The 25,060-nt window shown below is 33.3% G+C and overlaps 1 protein-coding gene and 1 pseudogene across 1 annotated transcript; both read right to left on the bottom strand.

The window, feature by feature from the left end:
• LOC18596728 lies at positions 4,200 to 7,566 on the bottom strand (annotated as a pseudogene).
• LOC18586521 lies at positions 18,274 to 19,720 on the bottom strand. Its single transcript, XM_007009970.2, has 2 exons — positions 19,459 to 19,720; positions 18,274 to 19,334 (listed from the first exon to the last, which is right to left on the bottom strand). The coding sequence occupies exons 1-2, from the start codon at positions 19,507 to 19,509 to the stop codon at positions 18,606 to 18,608; spliced, it is 780 nt and encodes a 259-aa protein (XP_007010032.1). The 5' UTR covers positions 19,510 to 19,720; the 3' UTR covers positions 18,274 to 18,605.

Raw genomic sequence — 25,060 nt, 5'->3', positions numbered from 1 at the left:
TGGATCGAAAATATGATATAAATTTAAATCACATATATAAAATTAACCTAAGAATGGCACAATATTATCTATTACAATTTAAGGATTTCAGGCCTTCAGCCCTCTGTTAAAAAATAACATAACCTTACTAATTTCTGTACAGCATGTACAGATTTCAGTTGTCAGCACACAGTAGCTCTTGTTTTTTTTACGTTTTTGTTTTTTGGATGATTGAATATAATCTTTCATCCAATCCTATCAGTATCTTTACAACCAGTTTTTCTTTTACATCATCAGCTTCCAGGAAAATACCTTTCAAAATTAAAGTTCTGATAATTTGATTATTAACAAATGATCCAAAGCAGATGCACCTCTTTAACTGGAACCCGTACTTTGCTGTTGACATCTTTTTTTTTGAAAGTTGTTGTTCATTAAAAAATAGAGAGAGCCAGAGGAGCTCCTCTGGGAAAAGTACAACATGAATAAGGTCTGTTACTCACATATTTGCTGTTGACATCTAGAAGTAGTTTAAATGCTTAATAGGAAAATGATACAGTTAGTTGCTTGCTGGGGCAAAGCAGTTTTCTGTTAAATAATGATTGGACCAAATGGACTATTGATTGTTAACTCAGGCAGGGCTTGAATCTAAGAAGAAGAATAAAGATTTGGTTAAAAATCCACACAAGTTACCTGAAATTGATTCTAAGTATAGAGGGTTTGAACTCAAGTCATGTTGTAAAGCATGAATAGATCTATCTACTTGAAAACTAAAGGGGAAGCCAGCCAGGAAATTTGGCGTATCTATCGGTGGATACGGTGTAACTTTCAAAGTCTGATAGATAATACGAAGAGATTCATACGTTCTTTGATTGGGAAATTTAGCAGACAAAAACTGAAACGTCATTCAACCTTTGACCACAGCAAGTGTAAAGTTGGAAAGATCTTTATCCAGGAGAAGGAGAAATCGTACAGCTACACCAACTCTTTATTGGGTCGGCGTCCCTAATCACTTCGGAAAGTTATCAGGAATTTTTTAGGAGTCAGCGTTGAGCCAAAAAAAAACCTAAAGCAGTGCCAGTTGGATAAGCAGACCTAATACAAACAAAAAGGCAGAAAAAATTGCCAAATTGGGAATCAAATACGTGCTGTGTTGTATTAATAATAACCCCTGTGGGGAAGGACACTGTAAAGTGGGCAAAGACGCATTCGTTTTTCAGAGTCACTCACTTTGGATCAAACAAAAGACAAAAACCAAATGCAAGAATGACTGGAAATGAAATTTGGCATATCTGTCGGTTTCTTGTCCTTTAACATTTTTATTTTTCAGGTTGCTCAACTTTGTTCTCGTTTTTGTCCTTCTAAACTACTGCGCCGACCTTGGATTTTCAAAGAGCCGCGGATGATTTTTGCGGGTAAAGTTATAATGGGAAATGAATGATGAAGCAAAAGTTGTCGGCCGCGTATGGCAGGGTGCTCATGTGGGGACCTGCTTCTGCCTTTATGCAATTTGAGGGATAATTAAAGTTATCAGGTAATGGGATTGTGTTAGGAAAAGCTATATAAACATTGTAGAAAACAAAAACAAATATTCCTCCAGGATTTGTCAACTTTCATACGCCATACCATTATTTCCTGAGCTGTGAACTCTTGGACGTTTGCCTTGAATTTCCCACTATATATGAGAACGGGATTAGACCGTAAAACGGCACTTGCCATTGCCATCCATTCTAGCTGGCTACAACTGATCACTTACACCGGATCCGGTACATTCAGCTTAGAAATGCCTAATTCAACCATCATGCAGGCTTCACTTGTCATCTTACTGATTTCATCAGCAAATGCAGTTGACATCGAAGCAAAGAGTCATGCTGGGCGTAAGACAATGAAGAAAAGGATCAATAGCCAATCCATTATACATGCATTGGCAGGCTATGATTTGTCTGCAACGAAACAGGGCAGGAGGGTTATGACGGATACGTCAAGAATTTCACCAGGAGGGCCAGATCCTCAACATAACTAGCTAGCTCCCAGTTACTTTGAGGGATCAACGTCCACCAGCATTGCCCTAGAGATCTGCCCTTGAAGGGACAATGTGGTTGCGGCAATAGCTCTATTTGTCAGGTCCAATAATTTCTAGTAAGAATCATGAAACTTCGATCATCGAGATGTGTTCATACTTATCATAGAACATCTCTCATGTGAAGAATATGTAGCTACTTGACAACCTATATATATGTAGTACTAAGTAGTTGTCAGTGCTTGGACTAAGTTCGAGTAACTCAAGAGAAGTTTATGTTAGCTTCTTGTCTAATATCAAATAGTAATTAAGTTCTACATATATTTTTTTTTTTGAAAATTAAGGTTCATTCATAAAGAAAGGATGTCCATGTACAAACAGTAGAATTAGATATTAAATTAAAGTTCTACATATATTATATGGAGTCCTACATAGTTTAATTCGACAAATTAATGTCTTCTATATTGTGCGTAATTAGATATTAAATAACTAAGTTAAAGTGCAAGTGTTATACTAAGTTTGCTTGTACAAATGAATGTCTTTTAAATTTTGTTGCAAAATTATAACAAAATGTACTAATATAACATTTAAAAACATTAATTTGAAGCTAAAACCAATGAAATGTAATTAAACTGCAAGGGAAAAATTATCACCAAATACCCCTAAAATTTGAAATCTATTTCAATTTGGTCCCTTGCTATCTATCTTTAAAATAAAAGGTTTGAAATCCCATAGGAATTTCCATCAATTAAATATTCTTAATTAGCCTTTGTTAATTGAGGGAAAAAAAAAACAAAACTCAAGTAGTGTATAATTCTGGAATGAATGTGTCATTGATAGGCTGAAACTTAGTTTTCATGTGTCTGAATTATAATTAATGAAAAATATTGTCTAATTACCCCAACTTAAACACTAATAAATTGAGATAAATGAGAGGAAAATTATTGGTCCTTGGACGAGTTCTTGATTGGAACTATCCTTCTGGGTAAGTGTAACCCAGTGACTTCCTCCCTTCTGGCTCATTCATGTTTGTCGATTGTCAAAGTCAGTTTCTTCCCTCTTCAACAAATTGAAATCGATCAAACATTCTTACTTTAAGCCAACAGGGACAAAGGGATATAGGAAAAGAACTGAACGCAAGGCGACGATGCATGAGTTGGCCTTTCTCATTTCTTGATGAGAGCATGAGGCCCAAGCTAGAAACTTTTTGTCCCACATCAAATCAAGTACTGTAAATGCCCAAAATAGGGCTGGAAATTCGACTCGCCTCTGTTCTTTGTTTTGGTTTTCTCCCTCCTTTTGGTGTTAGATAATTAAGAAGTATATCTCAGGCTAAGTTTGGACTAGAAAGATTCAGATATCAATCTGTGAGCGAGAACAAGCACCAGATTAAAAGGGAATTGTATTAAAGTTTTGAGAGTGTGATCCTGACTTACCCTAATGAAAATGTTCTTATTTATAATAAAGTTCCTCGTTTGACCGGTGTTGCACGATAGAAAAGTGCAATCAATCACACGATTACAGGCAGAGAGATCCTCCAAACCTGTTTCGGTCTTGGACTTGGATGACCAAAGATTTCTGTGTTCCTCGTTCTTGATTTGGAACTCAATTGTTTTAAAGCTTTCGAGCTCTGCCTTTGTTGTTTTGTTTTTAGCTTCCTTAGGAGGTAGGAGGATAGACTTAGTTGGATGGCTTTTGTGATACCTGCTGCCATGCAGGCAGTGTTGAGTTTCCTGATTTTTGTGGGGCTACTGCCAAAGTCTATGTTAGCAGTTGCCTTTCTTGTATAGCTCCTTTGTCAAGCTGGTTTTAATGTCAATGGGAGTCTCTGATAGTTTCAGCTTGAGACTAACAATAGCAAATTAGTTAAATGACCAATAAAATCCACTTTCTAAAAACAAAAATCACACAATTACAACCTGAGTAGCACGATACCTCTATTGTCTCCATTGACTGCCACTCTTCCACCCTAACAATTTTGTTGTTCCTATTGTTAGCAATATCGGTTTTCATGGCCTTAAGATCTATCAAGATTTCGGGTCCTCATCCATTTCATGCAACCTGGAATGGAAAAAGTACTCTGTTTCTACATGCATTGACTAATTTTATTTCTGAAAGGCAATAGATTTTTGGCAAGTGTTTTTTTTTCCATTTTAAATTTTGAGGCATCCACATTCATTGCTGTTTCAACGCAATGACAAAATAATAGAAATTGGTTATATTGTTCAAAAGCTGAAGCAGTTGCCATCTATAATTTGGCCATTCTTTTTATATAGAATACTTCTAGGACTACAACAATAGCAAAATAATACTTAAAATATCAAAAGAGGAGATCTTGCCCCTGATATATAAATATTCAGTGATCTTAACTACTACTGAAAAGCCTTGAGTGGGTCACCATGGTCAATATCAGCTAAAAGTGGGAGATCAACTGTTAGCTTTTCCAGGCTTAAGCCTCCCACATTCAGCTTCTTCACTACTTCCTCAAATACTACCTTGTTGCCATCCTGAGTGAGGTGCAAACCATCCCTGCATTTCCAGTAATAGCATATTAGCAGAGGGCCTAGCACTGCTTCTATTTAACCGATAATTCTTACCTTCAAAGACACGAATAAAAGAGAGAGAGCAACAACAACTGGGAACAGGATTTTGACAGCAAATTACAGATTAAAAATCAACAAACTATGGAAATTCAAAAGAATTTTACTGTGAATATAGAAAATTTCAGTATCAGATGTCAATGCAGCAATGCATTGTTTCATCAGTATATTCATGGTATTCATACCTAGCAGGTTTACAAATTTTTTAGTCTATCAGTCAAATCAGGCACAAGCCTAATCTGCAAACTCAGCGTAGAAACTGCTACCTAGTATTATAATATTAATATTGTGTACACAGAATCCATATATAGATCAAAGTATGCATTGAAGATTATTAAAAAAGCGAAAAGCCTTAGATACCTAAGATAAGCTTTCCGCCAGTCAGGATACTGCTGCATCCTGGTCCAGAGATCTACCACAGGGATTCCACATTCCCCAGTAGTTTCAACACATGCCTTGGCAAAAGCGCAGGCAGCTTCATTTGTCCTCTCGGGCAAACCCGATGGATTCTCTGCGTAAGGATGTCTGCATCCAGAAATTTTCCTTTCGTTCAAAACATTCATTTTCAAAATAACTTTGCATCAGAGGCCAAAGGTAACACACCAGTTTTAAGTAGGTAAAAAGATATTGTACATCTACAATGTAAAACAAACAGAAGAAGTGGAACAAATACCTAAGGCGTTCATCTTCATCAATTGGAGGAGGACTAATCAGGAGAATCAGAGCCTTTGGCCACCGCTTCTGAGACCCCAAAGAAGAAAGGGAAAAGCATGCAAGAGGAAGGTCTATGAGTAGGACAAGCATACATAATACAGAAGATCATAGTAATCTTTTGGTGATACTGATAACAACTTGCATAATTCCTGAAGATGTTGAGTTAATTAAGTTGATATAATGGGCTGTGCTTGCTCTTTCTAGGATTGTAGGCACAGCAGTATATAGTCAATTTTCGAGTCCAAATAACAATAAGAAACAATCCAGGCCAAAGGATGTGACACAATGATTGTCTAGTCCCAAGGATTTGTTGAGCTTCCCACGTTTGCTCTAGAAAACTAATCCGCTAAACAAAACCAGTCGGGAGTCCACCCTTCCACCAAAACACTCTAGCAATTATTATTAAAGCAAACATTGAGAAGGGAAGCCAAAGCACATAGAAGAGACAATGCTTAACGAGTAAGTATAAACTTTTTCTTTTTCTCGAGTGGCACAAAATGGAGCCCCCGGTCATAAAGGCCTTAGATTTTTATCAACGAAGTAACATTCTAGAATTAATATTTAAGGCCATCCAAGTAAGAGAAGACGACCATAACCAACAAAAAAGCAACATTGCTTGAGATATCGGGCGCCGTATACAACTGCAACCCCATCAGTGCCTATGACATCTATACCTAATAGCAATCTTCTGGGTCCCCATCTACCCCTATGTAACCCTATAACCTATATCCTACTCATTAAATTTAAAACGATTTTCTAAAGTGATCTGTGCATAAATCTTTGGACCACCAGAAACGTGAGAAAAAGGTCACTACTCAGCAGAACACTCTTTTTTGGCTGAAGAAAGGTACTAAATTGTCATCGGTTTTAGATCACATGATTCATATCTTTAAGTTAAATCTTTTGGACAGTTTCTACCCAGTAGGAATAACAAAAGGTAAGGATAAAAAAGTAAGTTCAAGAATCAAGATGTGAAATAAGAACACTAGTTGTATAACCTTTGAATAAAAAGCAACCGTCCATCTTCCGACCTTTTGTATCAAATGAAAAATTTATACATAACGGACAAAACTAGGCATTCCTACCTTCTCGTTTGACTTATTGATCGCAAAAAGATTACTGGCTAGCCAGTAAATGTAAAAATTAAAGAGAGATATAGCCAAGTGGCAAACAATAACAGAGACAACTGGGCCTTACCCTCCCACGCTTTATCTGGCTCTATCTCTTTGCTTTTTGGATACTCACAGGCCCACTTCCCAGCCACAATGGCTGCTTGACCAGCCAAGCCAAAATCCATGGCTCCCTTCTACCAATAAAGTATCCTTTTCTCTGCTGTTATCGCAACTTTTATCGAGTAGTAATTAAAATTGTTGGTCAATAAGTTAACGTGCTTAATGTGTTAGCAAATTTGTAGTATAGACTATAGACCAAGTTACCATAAAAGAAGATGAGCACGTGAAATTAATATCTGTGGAGAGAGGGATGTGAACCTTGAGAGAGGACACAATGGAGTGGAGATTCTGCTTGTACTCATCAACTGGCACTTGTTGGAAAGCAGCGTATCTATCGGGAAGGCAAGCGTCGTTAGCTCAGAAGAACACGGTTACTGCAAGTGGTGGCGGTGAAGCACCGTCAGAACCACCGCTTTCCGCCTCAGGAAAAAGCACCTTCAACGCCCACCTTGAATTGTACCCACTGTACCCTCTCAGCACCACATCAACCTGTAAACCACAACCCCTATAAGAAAATCTCTTATGCAGACAAAAACAATAAAAAGACTGCCATTTAGCCATATTGGTATAGGAACCGCTGGAGAAAAAAAGAAACTTATGATTGGAAAAGACTTTATGTAGCATCAGATAATTAATTGATACCGTGCCAGAGATAAGGTTGGCGAGAGAAGCACCCCAACCACCATCACGAAAGGACTCCTCCGTGATTGAGTCTCCAAAAAGATAGATCTTTGGCCTCATGTTTGAGAGCAAAAACAATTTCAACTTTTCTACTTCAGGGAAGCACTGTGAGAGTCAAACTTGCAAGAACCAAGGACTAGCAAAGGAGGAGTTAATCAAGATCAATTCAGATCAATTACCTTCTATTGGCATCAAAAAGCTGGCACTATTAAATGCTCACCAACTTGTTGCACCCCAAAAGGGAGAGAGGGAATACAGACAAGAGGTAAAGATTAAACGAAGAAAGGTTTTGTGGGCTTGTTTTGGCTGGCTTTCGGACTTTTTGGTTCCTTTCTGAAACGAACCAATGGTTGAAATATTTTAACAGCGACACTATACGTTCAAGCACCTTGGTTCTGGGGCAAGGACCAAAGCAGCCTCTTTAGTTGGTTACAACAACGAGATTGCCATGATTGGTTTAAGACTGAGGAGTCTGAGATTTTGAGTTAAAATGACATGACTGTTTACATTAAATTCTCTCTCTCTCTGATGGGAAGCCTAAGTCATGGAGGCTATGGTCTATCTGTAATTAAGATATATTAAATGAACTCTCTAATTAAGATTCTAATGTTTCTTCGTCTAACAAATAAGTATTTAACTCCTCGATTAGCTTGTCAATTGTTAAAACTCAAAATTGAAAAATTAAAAAATAACTTTTAGACGTGTACCAATACAACTATCATTAAAGTTTTTTTTATCTCTATTAATAGTATGTAAAAGAATTATTGACGTATAAACTTTGAAGATATAATGAAACTTGGTGATTGATGACGTTTTACATTGATGAAATCTATCTACTGAATCAGAGTATAATAAGATTATCAAACTTTTATAAAAATTTTCTGCAACAAAACAATATAAAAGAAAACTTTGGAGAGTAAAGAAAAGAAGAAAATATTATTTTTTTGTTGTTTTCTATTATGTGTTCTGTTGTTTAAAGAAAAGTCTTTTTATAGGCTCAGGTGACTATTCTCAATAGATACAGTCATGTCTATTTCAATCAGTTACAAATATTGGTCTTTTCCAACAAATTCCTTTATTTTTTTATTTTCAACAAACATGACCCATCCTTTATTTTCTAATTTCCAATAGACATGACTTTTCCTTTGGTTGCAACATGGGATTGCATCCCATATTTATATGAAAATGTCCAACAATCTCTCACCATTTTCAAATTAATCCAAATTTTCGATAATTTTAAAAATTAGTTGCATAAATGAAAGTGTCTTTCGATTGAACTTTCACTTAGTAAAAACATGTTAAAGTTAATCAAAATTGCATGGTAAACTATACTTTGTACCAGTTATTCCATTTGGTTAACCAAACACATCTCACACAATTATTTCAACAGCAATAACACACAATATTCGAGAACACTTTTATAACCATGCATCTGCATCCTCTTTTCGTAAGTACTATTAGAACCTAGCACTTGAGCTCCTAGAAGCAGTCACACTTCACACTCATATAGGTATATCCCATCAAGAATGCCCTCGTAACTAAAGCATTTCAAAAATTTATGTTATGGGTCTATTAAGAGTACATAACTCATCTTTTCCTCACCATTACGAGTACCTAGCATTTTACTTGGGATAGAATATAATATATCATATTATAGTACTAGCAACCACATATAGATAGTGTATTTTGTCTCATTGAACTAAAGACTTGACGTTATACCAAGCGTTGAGTCGAGTTTTCACTATGGGTGACTTTCAATTTATGAGTTTGAGCCTCATTTCCTTTGAGGTCTTATTCCTTTTCATTAAAAGATTAGCCAAGTTTCTACTAGACCTCATAAAAGTTACAATGATTACTCCATTAGAAATTATTGTCGGACATAGCTATGTCTTAATCCAATATGTCTAAACTTTTCATTAGACACTTGAGTATATACTTTTGTTAGAGTTGTTTTACTATCACAATAGATAGAAATTGGAGAGATTAGTTTAGACAACAAAGGTACATTATAGAATAAATTTCTTAACCATTCGGCTTCTTTAGTGGCAACAGCCAATGCAATAAATTCAACTGCCATGGTAGAATTTGTTACATACGTTTGTTTCTTGAACCCCCAAGAAATGGTAGCCCCACCAAACACTAAGGTCTATCCACTTGTGGAAGCATGATCTTCTAAACTTGTAATATAACTAACATCCGAATATCCTTTTAGCATTGATAGATATCTTATTATAGAAAAGTCCATAACTGATTGTTTTCTTTAAGTACCTTAGTACTCTTACATATTGTGCCTTAGTACATTAAGCAACTAATCACTCTTACATATTGTAATTGATCAATAGTCCTACTAGCATTGGTACTAATTTAATTTGAGGATCCATAAGTATAAATGCTAGTATACAATTACTAGAATTAAACTTTTTAAGCATTTTTTCAATATAATGCGATTGTAACAAAGTTATGCCATTTTTATTTTGGAATATTTTAATTTCTAAGATGACATTTGCTACACTTATATCTTTTATTGCAAAATTATTCGACAAAAACTTCTTTGTCTCCTTGACTTGTGTAAAAAATTAATATGTCATCCAAATATAAGCAAATTATAACACTTTTATCATTTTGAAATATGTTATATATACACTTATCAGATTCTTTTATATTGTAGCCATTAGTTAAAATGACTTCATTAAATTTTTTATGCCACTATTTTAGTGCTTGTTTAAGCTCATACAATGTTTTGATAAGCTTACAAATCTTATGCTCTTATCTCAGAACAATAAACCTTTTGGTTTTTTTCTCTTTAAATCCTAAGAGCATAATTTCTTGTTCTAGAATCAATGCAATGAATGATCACAAAGCTACTATTGTATTAGGACTCCACATTAATATCCCATTCACATATGACTCTTTATAATCTTTTTTTCTTCATTTTGGAGTGATTCCTTTACAACAAGGTCACAGATCTCAAATGTTATATCAAATCATTCCAATAGTAGTCACATATCTCAACTATCTTTTCGTTTTTTTCTTTCTTTGGAAAAGTATATAATAAATTCTCATTAAAGATCATATTTTGCAAATATTCAACTTAGTGTATGTCTAGTTTTCTACACCCACAACAAGAGAATTTTTCTAGTTCTGAAATCACTATTAAGCATAAATTAGAATAGCAGGAATGAAAAACCGAAAAGCTTTTACTTATTAACAAGCAAAGCACAAGTTGCATGGAAAGTATCCCAAATTAAAACTACTTATGATGGAAACGAACAATCTTATTCACATAAAGCTTTTCTTTTTTTTTTTTAAAGCTTAGTCATCTATAAAGAAAAATTATAAGATCTTGATTGTTTCCTCTTGAGAAATTATTTGTATATTTGACGTGATCAAATACTGTACGTAACAATAATACTAAATGTTCAATTTTTATTATTTCTTTTCAAAAATCAAATCAAATAAATAATGGCTTTGCTCTGTTGAAAATACCCTTATTGGAGTCTCACAATTTCAGTCTTTACTAAAATGGAATAAGAATGATGACAATAGTTGCCATGGCAAAGGCCTAAAGCTCCAAAACCAAGTGTATATATTAAACGGCAAAAATTGAGAAAAGAAATAATAAATTTCACCAGAATTATGTTTTCTCACTTTTTTCTATTACAAGATAGTTATGGTTACACATTACCCAATTTAGATAAAGACACTGATTTGTTTATTTATTTTTCCTTTTTGCTTCTTAATAAGTTCGCGTACTAAGATTTTTCTATGAAATTTCTTTAATCATAAACCATTAAAAATTCTTGAGATATCTAATAACTAATCCTTCTACTCTTAGGACAATTCATGCAAATCAAATCCATAACAAAAAAACTTATATGATAATTTGATGAAAAACCATTTTACTCTTTTCTTTATCAACATCAACCCGATCCAATTTCATAAAAATCAAAGCCAATTCTCTTAATATTCCACTTGCAGCAGTCATTATTAAAACAAAATAAAACCTTAAAATTGTTTGAACCCAAAACTGAAAAATCAAGAAATGACTTCAAGGCGTGCATCAATGCCACTATCCTTAAGGTTATATTTGCCTCCACTTGAAGCTTACAAAAGAATTACCCGCGTATAAACTTTAAAGATGCAATAAAACCTAGTGATTGACGATGTTTTGTACTGACGAAATCAATCTACTAAGCATTCACCGGAGTATGACAAGATTATCAAACTTTTATAAGATTTTTCTGCACTAAAATAGTATAAAAGAAAACTTTGAAGAATATAGAGAAAGAAGGAAATATTGTTGTTTTGTTGTTTGTTATGTGTTCTTTAAAAGAAAATTCTTTTTATGAGCTTAAGTGCCTATTCCCAACAAATACATCTGCGTCTATCGCAAATAGTTACAATTATTGATCTTTTTTAATAGACCTAACTCTTTCTTTATTTACTTATTTTCAATAGACATGATCTTTTTTTATTTTCTAATTTTCAATAGATATAACTTTTTCTTTCTTACAATATGAGATTGTGTTCCATATTTATATGAAAATGTTCAACAGATATTAGGATTAAGTCCCCTTATGTTTCTAAGGAAGCTGAAGCAACACTGCTTCTAAAATAAACAAAGATTAGCAGTTGTCCTGCAGGGACAAGGGCTTCATATAAAAATTATTAGTATTATTAATGCATAAAGGTATGACAGCCCAATGTTTATCATTAATGACAGTATCATTGCAAGGTGGCGATGTTGACCTTATCTTGCATTGAAAACCAGCAAAAAAAAAAAGGGTAAATTAAAGGCAAAATCTTTGATTATCCAAAAGGAGTTTTCTCTATTTGTTTGACGCTTGGCTTATCCCTGTGAGGTGCTTATCAGTAACAGAGAAACTGGCCAGTTTAAAACAAGGTATCGGATGAGGGGCTTTCAACTTTGCCTCAAAGAATTGGTTTAATTTAAAGTTTTCCAAAATTTTTATTATCAACTGTCACTGGCCAGTGTGGTTATCCACATCCACTTGTCCTCCATGGCGCACAAATGGTTGTGCCTAACAGTGAAGTATTCTTGACTTATCCGTATGAGAAGTTGAGAACCTTACCTGTATCAGTTATAGGCTAAAAGGAGTTTCAGGGACGACCTAATAAGATCAAAGACCTAAAGTGAAATATTCAAATGAGATTTTTTTTTATTAAAATTTTATTCTTCTAGCTTTTTGAGATGCATAATTTTTAATTAAACTTTTATAATCAAATTCTTCTAATATGATATGTTATTCTTGTGACATATCACTTTGGATCTTGGAATTATCTTGTTAAGGTCCGTTGCTTGGATTAGTTCCCATTAATATGTTAAAATTTTTGCTCTGAGGTCAAAAAAAAATTCTTCTAATATTTTTTTTTCAATTGATAATACAGTCAATCCATTTAATCTTTCTTGAGACATTGTTAATCTTAAATAAGATTTTATAAATTTTAGTTTTGAAAAACTTCTTTCTCCTGAAACAATACTTGTTGGAATTGTTAACATTATTTTAAAAGCAATATATGCATTTGGAAAAGAATTGAGTATTCTTATATGATTAAGTATGTTAATTGGATTATTTTCTTCCTGTATAATTTCTTTTAAAATTTTTAACTCTGAAAATAAGTTTAAACCATCAATATCAGAATTGTTGTTATATTTTGTAGAACATTCAAGATTAAGATAATATTTTTTCAAACTATTATCATCTAATGACTTTAACTTTTTACCGCTAAATAAAAAACTAAAAATATTTTCATATATCTTAAATTGTTCAAATCTATTTTGAAGTGAAAAAAATTACTTGAATAACTAGATTCATATTTTCGATTTGACATGAGGTACAAAAATATTTAACTATTATAATTATCTTATATTTTTTAAAATGGTTAATATAAAATCAACAATCAAAATTTCTAATTCAAATAAATCAACTATCACATAAAATAAAAATAATATAAAAATATAATATAAACTCTAAATTAAAGTAAAAAAATCTATAAAAATTAGAACAATAGTACTTAATTGTTGAATATTTATTACAAACCGCAAATGAGATTCACAGCTTTATGAAGATAATAAAAGAATAGACTTCTTGTGTATTTTTTGGAGAAAAATTAAAGTTAAAGTAAGAAAGTGCAAATGAGAAAGAAAGATTTCAAAAGTAGATGTTATACATTGAAAAAAAATAATTGGTTTTATATATATGAAAAACAATAGTTGTTGGAAATCATTAAATGCGTTGATTAGAAATAAGATAAATAAGTGAGAAAAAATAAATATTGGAGATTATTAAATACATATGACTGTTATTTTATTGAAAATAAGAAAATATAGTGAAGAATTAATAACATTTTAGAAATAAGAAAGTAATAAAAAATTGAGATTTATTAAGCACATAATTAAAAAAGTAAAAAAATAATTTTATTTAATTATTTTTTACTTTTATATTTTATATTTTTTATATATTTTGAATATAATTAATTATATTATAATTATTATAAAATTATAAATTTTCTCTAAAATTGAAACCTCCTCAAATTGAGGGCCTAAAGCCCTTGATTGGGTGGCTTCACCCAAGGGCCGGCCCTGATTACAAACTAGCTCAGCTGAGCACAAAAACAAATGCCATTGATTTCTGTGTTTTAGCAACAGGAGCAATGACTCTCAACCAACAAGGCAAAATAAAAGAAAACGATACATAGATAAAACGGCAAAGCATGGTGCCGTATGACACTAAACTAAGACTTATTCCTACTTAACTAGCTAGCCCTTAGCATTTTTTTCATAGCTTTAGTAACCAATTCCTCCATAACAAATTCTAGTAGCACGTACCACTTCTCCTATTCCTCCATAACAAATTCTGTTTATTTTCCTTCTTGGGAAATTCAGTTTAATTCCCTTCTTGTAGGCCATGATCTCGTTGGCTATAGAACTGGCAAAACTCCTTGCCCTCAAGTCGTAATCTCAGCTAGTAGCACACAAACCTTAAAGAGCAAAAACAAAATAAGATTAGTTCATACTGCATGTCATTGTTGCTTCTGTTTCAAGATCGATTATTCCTCTTATTGTAACTATAAAAACTTCTCAAGAAGCATGGGAGAAGGTTTTCAAGATGTTTGCCAACAAGACCGGCACCAGGGTTATATTTATGAAAAAGATGTGTTGGAGGCTACGGAGAGGAAGATTAAAGTAGTCTTTAAAATATTGAATGTAATGGTAGGTGAAAGAAAATATATGTGGCAAATTAGAAAGATTGAGAATAGAGCGAAAAATGGCTAAGTATAAGAGAATTTGATAAAGAAGATTAAGAGAGAATTAAGAGTGAAAATATGTCTATATTAGCTCAAGAAATCTTGTTCAACCTCAAAATGCATTATCCAAACTTTATATATAAAGTCAGAAGAAACAATTACTCAGGAACATGCTTTAATGCACATAATGAATAACCATACTGAAAAGAATTTTACTGTACATAATTGGTAATAGATATTGAAAAGAGTTTTATTGTACATTATGAATAGCGTTATTCGCAGACAGATTAGCAAAGGAAGGGGTCCAGCACAGAGCGACTTTCTGAATGTTTTTGAGTAAATCAATTTGGAATCAAATAGAGAGCCAAAGGGTGCAGCTTGCAGAGGACCTTATCACTGTCCTGGAGTAACCTATGTTCAGTGCGAGGTTGAGGAATAAGGTATGCTTTGTTCAGGTGACGTGGAAGGGCACCTACAGGACCAGGTATGCTCTTTTGTGTCTGCTGGTCTTGATGAGATTGTTGGTGAAAATGGCTCTAAGGACCACATGGTGCGTAAGGCCTCTTTGATCTTGTGGAGGCGACGCTATGAAGTTTGTTGAGCATAATTGTGGATAATGATTTGTGTAACACCTAACCCCGTGATCTTGATCTGGGGATGAGGCTTGATGTCTTTTTGGTCAATTTGTGTTCTTGATACTTGCTGTACAGGTTAGAGATGTGATAAGAAGGGGTAGGGGAGTGCTTTTCTTCTGCACTGAGCAAGGGCATGATGTTAATTTTGTTGCAATGACAGGGTATGTAATGAGGTTGTTTTTGGTATGGCGGCTGTGCCAAATGCTAGGAAAACCAGGGAATGGCTGCACAATGTTTTTCTTGTAGGGGATTCTTTTTGTAGAGGTGATTTTGAACTGTTACCCCTAGGCTAGAGTGTAACAGATCTGAATCTCCTCTTTTTTTTTCCTGAGGTGAACATATGCCTTCCCTTGTTTCTGAATTTACATGAAATTTCAAAAAAAAATTAATGAATAGCAGCTATTGAAATTCATTATGTGACTTTTGAAATATTAGATTTTTCTAACGGATGATCATTGATTGTGTAATATTACTTTTTATAATATAGGACGAGAGAAAAGGTATGAAAGAAAATGTCTCAAGAGAACAAGGTAAAAGAGAAAAAAGTGAGAGGGAAAAACACTTGTACTTCAAGAAATTTGAAAGTGAAGAGGAATTTCTTATCCATCAAGTCAAACTCTTCAAAACATCTTTAGACGAAATTAACCCGTTCGTTTGACTTATTCTAATTATTCTCATTACTCTCTTTATAGCATTATACTTGTTATAAAACAATTCTCAAAAAAGTAATAAGTTAAAAGCTAAAATTATGTACACGTAACAATCTTTGAACAATAAACTTCACACACTCCCATTGCAGCAGAGCTTCTTGAGTTTCATAGTTCTACTTCTTCGATATTGTCTACAGGCTTGGGAAGGTTGAACCAGGAAACTTGACCCTTAAATTTAACAAAGTAACACTACCAAAAGTTGCCATTTGATACGGGCTTTCTCAAAAGATATTTGATGATATTTTTGGTTTTAATAAGTGGTTCATTTAATTTGACTGTTTACATATTCATCACATTAAAGTTGCCAATTCTAGAGCAGGGATTGATGGCAATCAAGCCTCTAAAATCAATGTGGTAACCACCTTTAACTAAAATCCAATTGCCATCTGTTACATTCAATAGTCATACCTGAAACCACAAGCATAGACAATTGGTCTTAACATGCTTGAAAGATGTTCGAAGGTGACATTTAGCTGCATTTGCTATTAGGCTATGCCCAGATTCACTAGTCAAAAGGAATTGCCTTTCCAGCTTTCATACTGATAAGCTGGTATTTGCAGCCACATATCCCTGATGCACAAGGTATCAAAAAAAATGAACATTCAGCTGCTTGCAGATGGAGCAAGATGCCTCGGTGCAGAAGCAACTCTGTTGTTTGACACAGTAATTAGTTTAGTACAATTCAATTTATCATTAAAAGTCCTCCTTGATCTAGTGAGATCAAGTTTGCTAGGTCATTGGGCATATTGGCTCACACCTAGTAAGTTTTATAAGCCTTTACCAGTGCAACAATAGGCCCAAGAGTCTAGAACAGATCACAGATGAAATATTAACCCTTTTCATCTGGTGCAAACAGCTATGAAATTTGGTCTGCTGCCAAATATTGTAATAGCATATTTTTCCAAAACTGGCTTTCAGTTTGCAATTAATACTTCTATTATACATGTTCATTTCAAGACATATTCAATGTTGCAGACTGGAATTTTGTAGCTTAAAAAATTTGAAGAACCTGACCTGCAGAACACTACACTTGGACTGTAATTAGGCGTGACAAATTTTATTAATAAGATTGACTGGCTAGTGCAGTCATCTTGCGGCCTGCCAATTCCTACCCTTCAAATGCAGTTTAGTTGGTTGGATTTCAATCCTTTGCTATGTTTGAGAACATGAATTTGAGAGAGTGGATTTTGGACTTGGTTTGCTGTATATATTGAGAATGAAATGCACACACTTTCCACAAATTAGTTAATATTCAACATACCTAAGTATTTGGAAGGGCATAAGCAGATAAATTTCCAATTCACAAATTCCTATAAGTACTTTAAGTTCACCACTAAAAGGGAATCCAATAAGTCGATACATTTGAAATTCTTTCAGCCTTGTGCACTGTAGAATTTCATTTGTTTCTTTTCCTGTCAAGTTACATATTCATCCATAAATTATGATAAGGTGACATTTTATAAAACAGACTAAACTCTCTAGTGAATTAATCATGAGTGTAATCTAGGTCACTCATATTGTCATGTCTTCTAAGTGAATTATTCATTGATAATATTGGAGAACCACAAATTTTAACATGCTTTTGAGGGGAGCTTTACTTAATGGGAAAAGATAAGGCACTGCCATTTGTACCCCTTCCAATTGCAGTAACAGGCAAAATACATATTAATGGAATTAAGGGGGATAAATGTTGCAGATACTTAGGTTAAGGGCTGGGGATGATTGGCTACATCTCTGGAGTTTCCCAGCCGTTTTTAAAACAGGTTAATAATTAAGTTCCAAGCCAAAGTCACAATCTAGTATATGATTAAAAGAACAGTTGGTCTGGGAAAAAAAAGACATTTGATACACCCAGCTTTCAGTTCACTGCTCATTTGTTCTTCTGTTTAGACCATAAAAGTAATATTCCAGTTGAAATTCGGCCAAACCACGAGTCTGATGCATTGGTAGACCCTGGAAAACGTGTGGGACCATTACCGGTGAATCTTGCGCTAACCAGCATGTGCCGTGCATGATTATGGCTAAACCGATCATTGAAAGCAAAATCCGTAAACATCTTTAATTAGTCCCTATGCTTTGATGCAAATGCTGCACCACCGGTCTTAAAGCAAACAATGACCTTGACCCCTCCATGTGAAGCAAACCATTATTTTTTAGGGTTTTCTTTGTCTAATTTTTGTCAAACTTAGTTTTTGATCAATGGGCACTGATCAATGCTTTATGGGAGCTCATATGCAGTTAGTCATGATAGTGAAATCTGATTAGTTGCGCTTTTAATGGCAGACATTCACCATGGATGGTAGGTGTGCTTCATGGAAAGAAAAAAGAAATCTCTTTGAAGATCTATGATTGCTTTGTCTGGTCATACTTTTCATCATTAACCAACTTTAATCTAACCAAAAGCAAAAGCAAAGACAAAGGAATGCCATGAGAGCATAAGGCACAACATTAATTTGATTGAAGCATAAAAATCGTCCCAAATTTTGGCTACATCAGAAATTTCATAAAAGGTTCCTTACTAATCTGGAAAATTGGAACTTCATTTTGGATTCCATTCATATACATAATTAGGAAAGTCATGCATATATTAAAGACATTTTAAGTCTCCATCCAACATTGGAGGGTAGTCAGGATATTTGATTCCTAAGGCAAAAACTAGTGTACAAAATTCTGAATTGACAGATAAATGGCCATCTAGTTCATGCTGATTCGCTAAGAGCATGAGAAGGATGGCATATTAGAGAATTAAGGGTTGCAATAGGTATTGTTCAGTGGAGAACAACCTTCTGGTACTTGTTGTTAGGGGAAGGCTCAGAGCCTTCATAGTTCTCTGCACCCCTCTTCTTGCTTAAACAACCATTAAGATTGTTGAAAGAGTCCTGGTGAATGAGATGCTGCGTAGGGGAAGAAATGGCCACCGGCGGAATGTCAATGGAGGTAAGTTGGGGAGGCGGATGCTGCCACTGAGGAAGCGGTCCGGCCAAGAGAAGGTTCTGCAGGAGTGGACCGGCGTCCTTCACTGCCTGCAGCAGCTTTCCTTTCTCTGGTAGTCGCTTGTTAGCTGCTAGTTTTAAGGCTTCTTGTGGAAGTGGTGATTGTGGTTGTGATGGTGGATGCACTGGATGGGGAATTGAGTCTGAAACCGGAGATGAAATTATGCTTCTGTTACTATCAGAACTGGAAAGATTCTTGTTGGAGTGACCGGGTTTGGATTCATCTTCACTGCTAGAAACCCCAGAAAGTGAAGCAGTTTCTTGCTGGTGTTGTTGCTGCAGCTGCTCTTTCTGTTGTAGTTGTTGCTGAAGTATGAATTTCTCCAACATCAGCTTCTGGCATCTAGCTTGAGCTTCATCTCTCTCTTTGATTGTCCTGCTTAGAACATCTTTGAGATGAATCAATTCAAACTCTCTTCTTGTAATCTCCTCCTTAGCTGATATTAGTGTTGTCTCTAGCTCCAAGGTTGTGTACAAGAGGGTATGCTTTAACTCTTCCATCCCCTGTCAATTGCAGAAAAAGTTAGAACTAAACACCTTTTAAAACCCCAAAAGTGCAGTACTAAAACAAGAAACAATTCCAGACCCTATTGAAAGCAAGGCCTAAAGACCTTAAAGAGTCCCTTACCTCTTCCTGATAGCAATATCCCCAGCTGAGTGGACTGCATTGGTCTTCCATTGCTTTGCCAAGGTCTAAAGACAAGTTGGGAAATGGAGGGTTTCGGCCTTTCAGGCTTCTTTAAGTCAAGATCTTCAGCTTCTTTATAAGAGTTGAAATGCCCTGTTCCTGTTTTACATGTAGCCTTTCCCACCCTTTATTTTTTTTCTCATTCATGGGACAAGAGGTTGGACAAAGAACACATCAGGCCAAAAGCTCAGATAGGCCAAAAAAATGTTTAGTGCATCTACCTTTTAAACAGTTAGATTCTATGAAACCCCCAAAGACTTTAAATTGTGTAGTTTGAAGGGAATGTGAAATCAGCCGTAAAAGTGGAGCCACAATCCTTCAAGTTGCTACTTTTTGGCTATATGCATGCTTGCTGCACTTGTTGGCTCGTGTGCACATGGAAACCTTTCAAAGGTAAATTTTCATGAACTTGCTATACTAAAATCTCCTCGGTTCACCAAATAGAATCATATAAGATAAAATAAATATCTGAAAAAAATAATTAATTTATAATCTTTTAAACAGTTCATGACAATTATCAGTCACTCAAATATAACTTACTTGAGCTATAAGTCATTGGAATGTTGAGGAATTTCCATTTAGCATCGGGCATGATCAACGAAGATATCATATCATATACATATATATATATATATATAATCAAGTTTTCTTATGTTACAAAAATCATAAAGACAATTCAATCTTATAATTATTTATTCTTAGGATAAATTTTGGGTCTGATTTTAATTTTATTAAAGAACTAAGATTTAGTCAGTGTGTTAATTAAAGATTATGTATATGTTCTTGGCTTATTTAATAAACTTTACCTTTAACAAGTGTGGGCTAACCACCAGGCAAAAAATCTGTGATATAATACAAAAAGTGTCAACCATTCCAGCTCAATGTACCAAAATGTTGGAGCAATTTATTTATATTTAAATTTTATGTACCAATATATATATATATATAATTTACAATATATATATAAAAGAAATGATTGGTGACTTTATTTAAGCAGGGTAGAAAGGACATGTTTAGTCTGGTGCTAGGAATTCTTTGGTTAGGCTGAAAGACAAAGTCTAGTTTGATAGATGAGCAAAGCCGTCTTATGTATAACTACCTTTTTTTTTTTTTGGATATAGGAGAAAAAGGGGGTAGGTTTTCTTTTTTGACTCTTAAAGAGGAAAATGTTTTGGATAAAGCATTCTCCAATGGAATGTAATGCTGCTTTTTGACAAGGGGAATTTGCAAAAACCACAGCTACCTATTCAACCCTACTACAACCTCTTCTCTCTCTATATACTATATATTTAGCCCAATTAAAATATGGTACTGAATAGTGATACTTCTTTTGTGTGTGTGTTTTTGTACATTCAAAAGGGATAATACATACTCTTTAGAGTAGAACTATTCAATAACATAGACACTTTTAAGGATATATACAAGAATGTTTGACAATGTAAAGATTGTGTTTGCTAATATGTAGTATGTGAAGAAATGAGACTTCCTTTTTGCACTTTAAGAAATTATAGTAAAATGAAGTAATCGAATGCAAAGCAAAATGATTATCTATCTGTAATCTTTCATATCTTCTATTTGGGTTTGAGGAGATAAACAGACATCATTGTTAACTTATAGCATTGAGGCCATGCTGGTGTACTACCACTTTTGTCCCAAAAAAGAAGAGGAAAACGAAAAATTTTTACTATTTAGGTTTTTACGATCGAACTTTTTAAGTAAACGATCTTACTTTTATACATGTTTCGAGTTTTTCAATATAAATATGTAAGTAAACAAATAAAACCTAGATATAAATATAAATTTGATAATTTTACGTTGAAAAAAAATAAAAATGTCGTATTTACGTTATTTATATGTAAAAATAAAAACTTTTTATGCTATGAATTAAATTGTATGAAAATGTAACTACAACTCAAGTATAAGAGTGTGTGTGTGTGTGAATAAATAATGTTATTTTTCCTTTTATTAAAAAGGAATTGCGTATAGTTCAATTCAAACTATGAATGTGCAAGTGAGCCCACACGTCTGTTTAGGGACAAGCATCCCCCACCCTTGAAATTTAATGTTCAACATAAATACATTCTCATTTGCAACACCAATTTCCAAAATTTCTCTAGTAGAAATCTTTTGAGCATTATTTAAATACAATATATAAAAAAGAGGATGGTTCCAAAATAAAATTTTGACAAAGGAAACCTCACCTTGATTTGTCAACATTTGTTTGCATGTCAAAGACTATAAGATCAAACACCCTCCTATCCCTTGAAATTATGTCTAGAATTATGAGGACATTGCTATCTTCTTTTTTTTTTTGTAATTTCTCTTCTCTCAAAGATTTTCAAAAAGTGAAAAAAGAAAAAAAAAAGAGAAAATAAAATGGTAGGGCCTCAAAACTACACATGAATCCCCTCCTTTTGGACAACAAAGGATATCCCTTTAAAGGGGAAAAGTTAAATGATCAAAACAAGAGGCTTCCAATTTGACCAATCCCATTTTGGCCTAACCCAAATCCCATGTTTTACGTGTGGGGTCCCTCCTACATGAGAAATCATGGTGCACATCCCACGCTCACATGTACACATGCATGTGGCTTTTGGGGCTACTTTCATCTCTCCTAGATTTTTTGTGGGGATGTCTTCTTTTTGGAGGGGTGCAATCAGAATCTGACACATTTCAACCTTTTTTGCATTCTCATTTCTCATATTCAATCATTTTCAACGAATCCACAGAGTTTAACATGCTAGGGTGTATAACGTTTTAATGGTGTTAAAATTTTCTCTGTTATTAATATTGACGTAACGTTTGATTGTGTTGAAATGATATTTTTTTGATAATATGATATTGAATCTGATGATATAATAATGATGATGTGCATCGATCGTACTAACATGACATGATCAAATATTAATATGGATTTTATAAATGCTGACGTGAGATTATCCAACATGATATTACTTTGTGAGATTTATTATTAGCAAATAGAAAGAAAGCCTAAACTACCCATACTTGCCCTAAACATAAAATTTATTTAGATTTTTTAATTCATCTCGACAAGTTTGTGTCTGGGTAGTCTAGATCTTCTTTTCATATTTGGCAATAATAAATTTTACATAACAATCTCACATTGGATAATTTCACGTCAATGTTTATAAAATTTATATCAATGTTGGGTCACATCATATTAACATAAATATAAAAAAAAATTAATATTATTAATGATTGAATTAACATTATCAATTTTTAAAAATATAAAAATTTAATTTTTGTAAATTATTGTTCAAATATTAAGTTCACTATTTTGACAAAATATAAAGATTAATCATAATTAGCAATTTTTTTGAGAGCTTCGATCAATATATAATCTATCTCAATCTCTAAAATAAATAACAAATTAACTATACGATAACATAATCTCTTTCCCTTTCTTTTGATACATTGAGGAGGAAAATATTTCAATCTAATTAATAAATAAATTAATAAAATAAGCTTGAATCATCCCTTCAATGTCAAGTTGTCTTTTAGAGAGTTAAATTTTGATTATTGTAACCATCTCTTGCATCTTAGATTCAATACTACTGTAACTCACTACTGACAAAGCCCATTTGTCATAATGATTGAATTAAATTCAAAGAAAAAACAGTATTAAGGCAGCTAAATACCATAAATTACAAAATTTTGAGTTGAATGATTTGGGTTAATTTCTAAACGATGTTGAAACAAGACACATGGCTCTTAGATTCAACCCCTTTCCTTTTCCACTGATGGCCTTTTCATTTAACATGACCCATTGTCCTCACTCTTCAACTCCAGTCTCAAGTTAGTTAAGTGAAATTGAAATGTTGAAACAAGTCGACTTTCATTTTACCAGCCATTAATGAGAAAAATTAACCATTCCTAGCTACTTAAATAAGTAAATTTATTTATGATTAATATATTACGTTCCTCTATGAGGATTGCGAAAATCATTTATCAATTTAAATAAGTAAATTTATTTATATTGATTAATAGTATTAACAGTCAAGGAGTCAAAAACCGTTAGTTAAAATCTTACTGGTGATTATTAATTTTGTTGAAAATTTTTGACTTGATTACTATATATTAAAAATTTCAATTTTTTTATAAAGTATTAAATTTTGTTAAATGTCAAAGTGATACAAACTACAGTATCCACAAATTTATTTTAGAATTTGATTAAGTTTTAAGTTTTTTTATTCTGTCAAATATTAAATTTTATCAAGTATCAAAGTAAATTTTATTAAATTTAAAAGAAATAAACAATCTTTTTAAAAAAATACATCGTTATCTTAAAATATATATAATATTAAATATAATTTTTTAATTATTAATTAACGGTGTTAACAGTTAAGAAATCAAACATATAATTTTAAAGGAAAATAGGAAGCAAAGAGTGTTTTGAAAGTGAACTTTACCCGAAATTTATGAGATGAGATAGGATTATTTCTAAAAATGTGACTTTAAAGTGGTAGATCATTTCTAAATTGTGCAACGACGCGGTTTCGGAGTTGCAAAGCAATGAAAATGATGTAAAAGCAGTCATTGGCATAGCTTTCCTCGATGCATGTGAGAGTTTGATGGGTAATGGACCCTCATGTTTTTCCTTTTTTTTTTTTTTTTTTGAGAAAAGTTTTTCTTCTCTCATGTTTGGGAATGGAAACGAGTGATTGGGTATTGGTAGATATGGGAGAATACAAACAAAAAATTAAAGCTAAACCCAAAGAACAAGAAGATCTTATCACAGGTTCAAATGCCATATTTAATTGTCGGATCAATGATATTAGAATATCCCAATTTGTCAAATGCTCATATCTTGTCATGTAATCTTACATCGGAATCTGTTTTAAGCTTAAACTACTACAAACAAGAGCCCAAAACATGCAATTAAATCCACCATATCAACCTCACATGTGATCTGTTTATGTACGTTTCTGGTACATGTGAAGCATACATTACATTACATGAATATCTTGCATGTAACAAAATCAACCTTCAATGGTCTACATTTTGCACTTAACATGCGATAGTCTGAATTTAAAATTATGTGGTTTTTGTCTTTAGATTTCATTAATTAATTTTTTTTCCTCGGCTTAATTACCTGAGTTTGGGTTGAATCTGGGTCGATCCGAGCCGAAAAACAAGAAAGAATATTAGCCACTAGCCAGACCACTAGATATAAGACCAGCCTATTTCATTACAACCTGCCTTAGTAATTAAACCTCTCTATCATGCTCAAAATGTTCATACTTTCAATCTTCTCTGTTGTCAATCTCTCCTTAATTCCAAAATAACTTAAAGCTTGGCCCATAACAAATTACTGAAGAAAAGACCACATATCAAAGTCCAACAACCTCTAAAGTATGGGGTATGACTCTCCTCAATTACTTTTTCGTTCATTACTTTCCAATATTCCTTTAATCACCATTCATATGTGTGGAATTCACATTCACAATTGAGTCTTCACATATATGAATGGTGATTAATGGTGTATTGGAAAGTGAGAGAAAAAAAGTAACTGAAGGTGATC

Source organism: Theobroma cacao, chromosome 10 (assembly GCF_000208745.1).
Source record: "Theobroma cacao cultivar B97-61/B2 chromosome 10, Criollo_cocoa_genome_V2, whole genome shotgun sequence".
Classification (NCBI taxonomy): Eukaryota; Viridiplantae; Streptophyta; class Magnoliopsida; order Malvales; family Malvaceae; genus Theobroma; species Theobroma cacao.
Note: the sequence above shows the minus strand (reverse complement) of the source record. Positions and strands in the feature narration are given on the sequence as shown.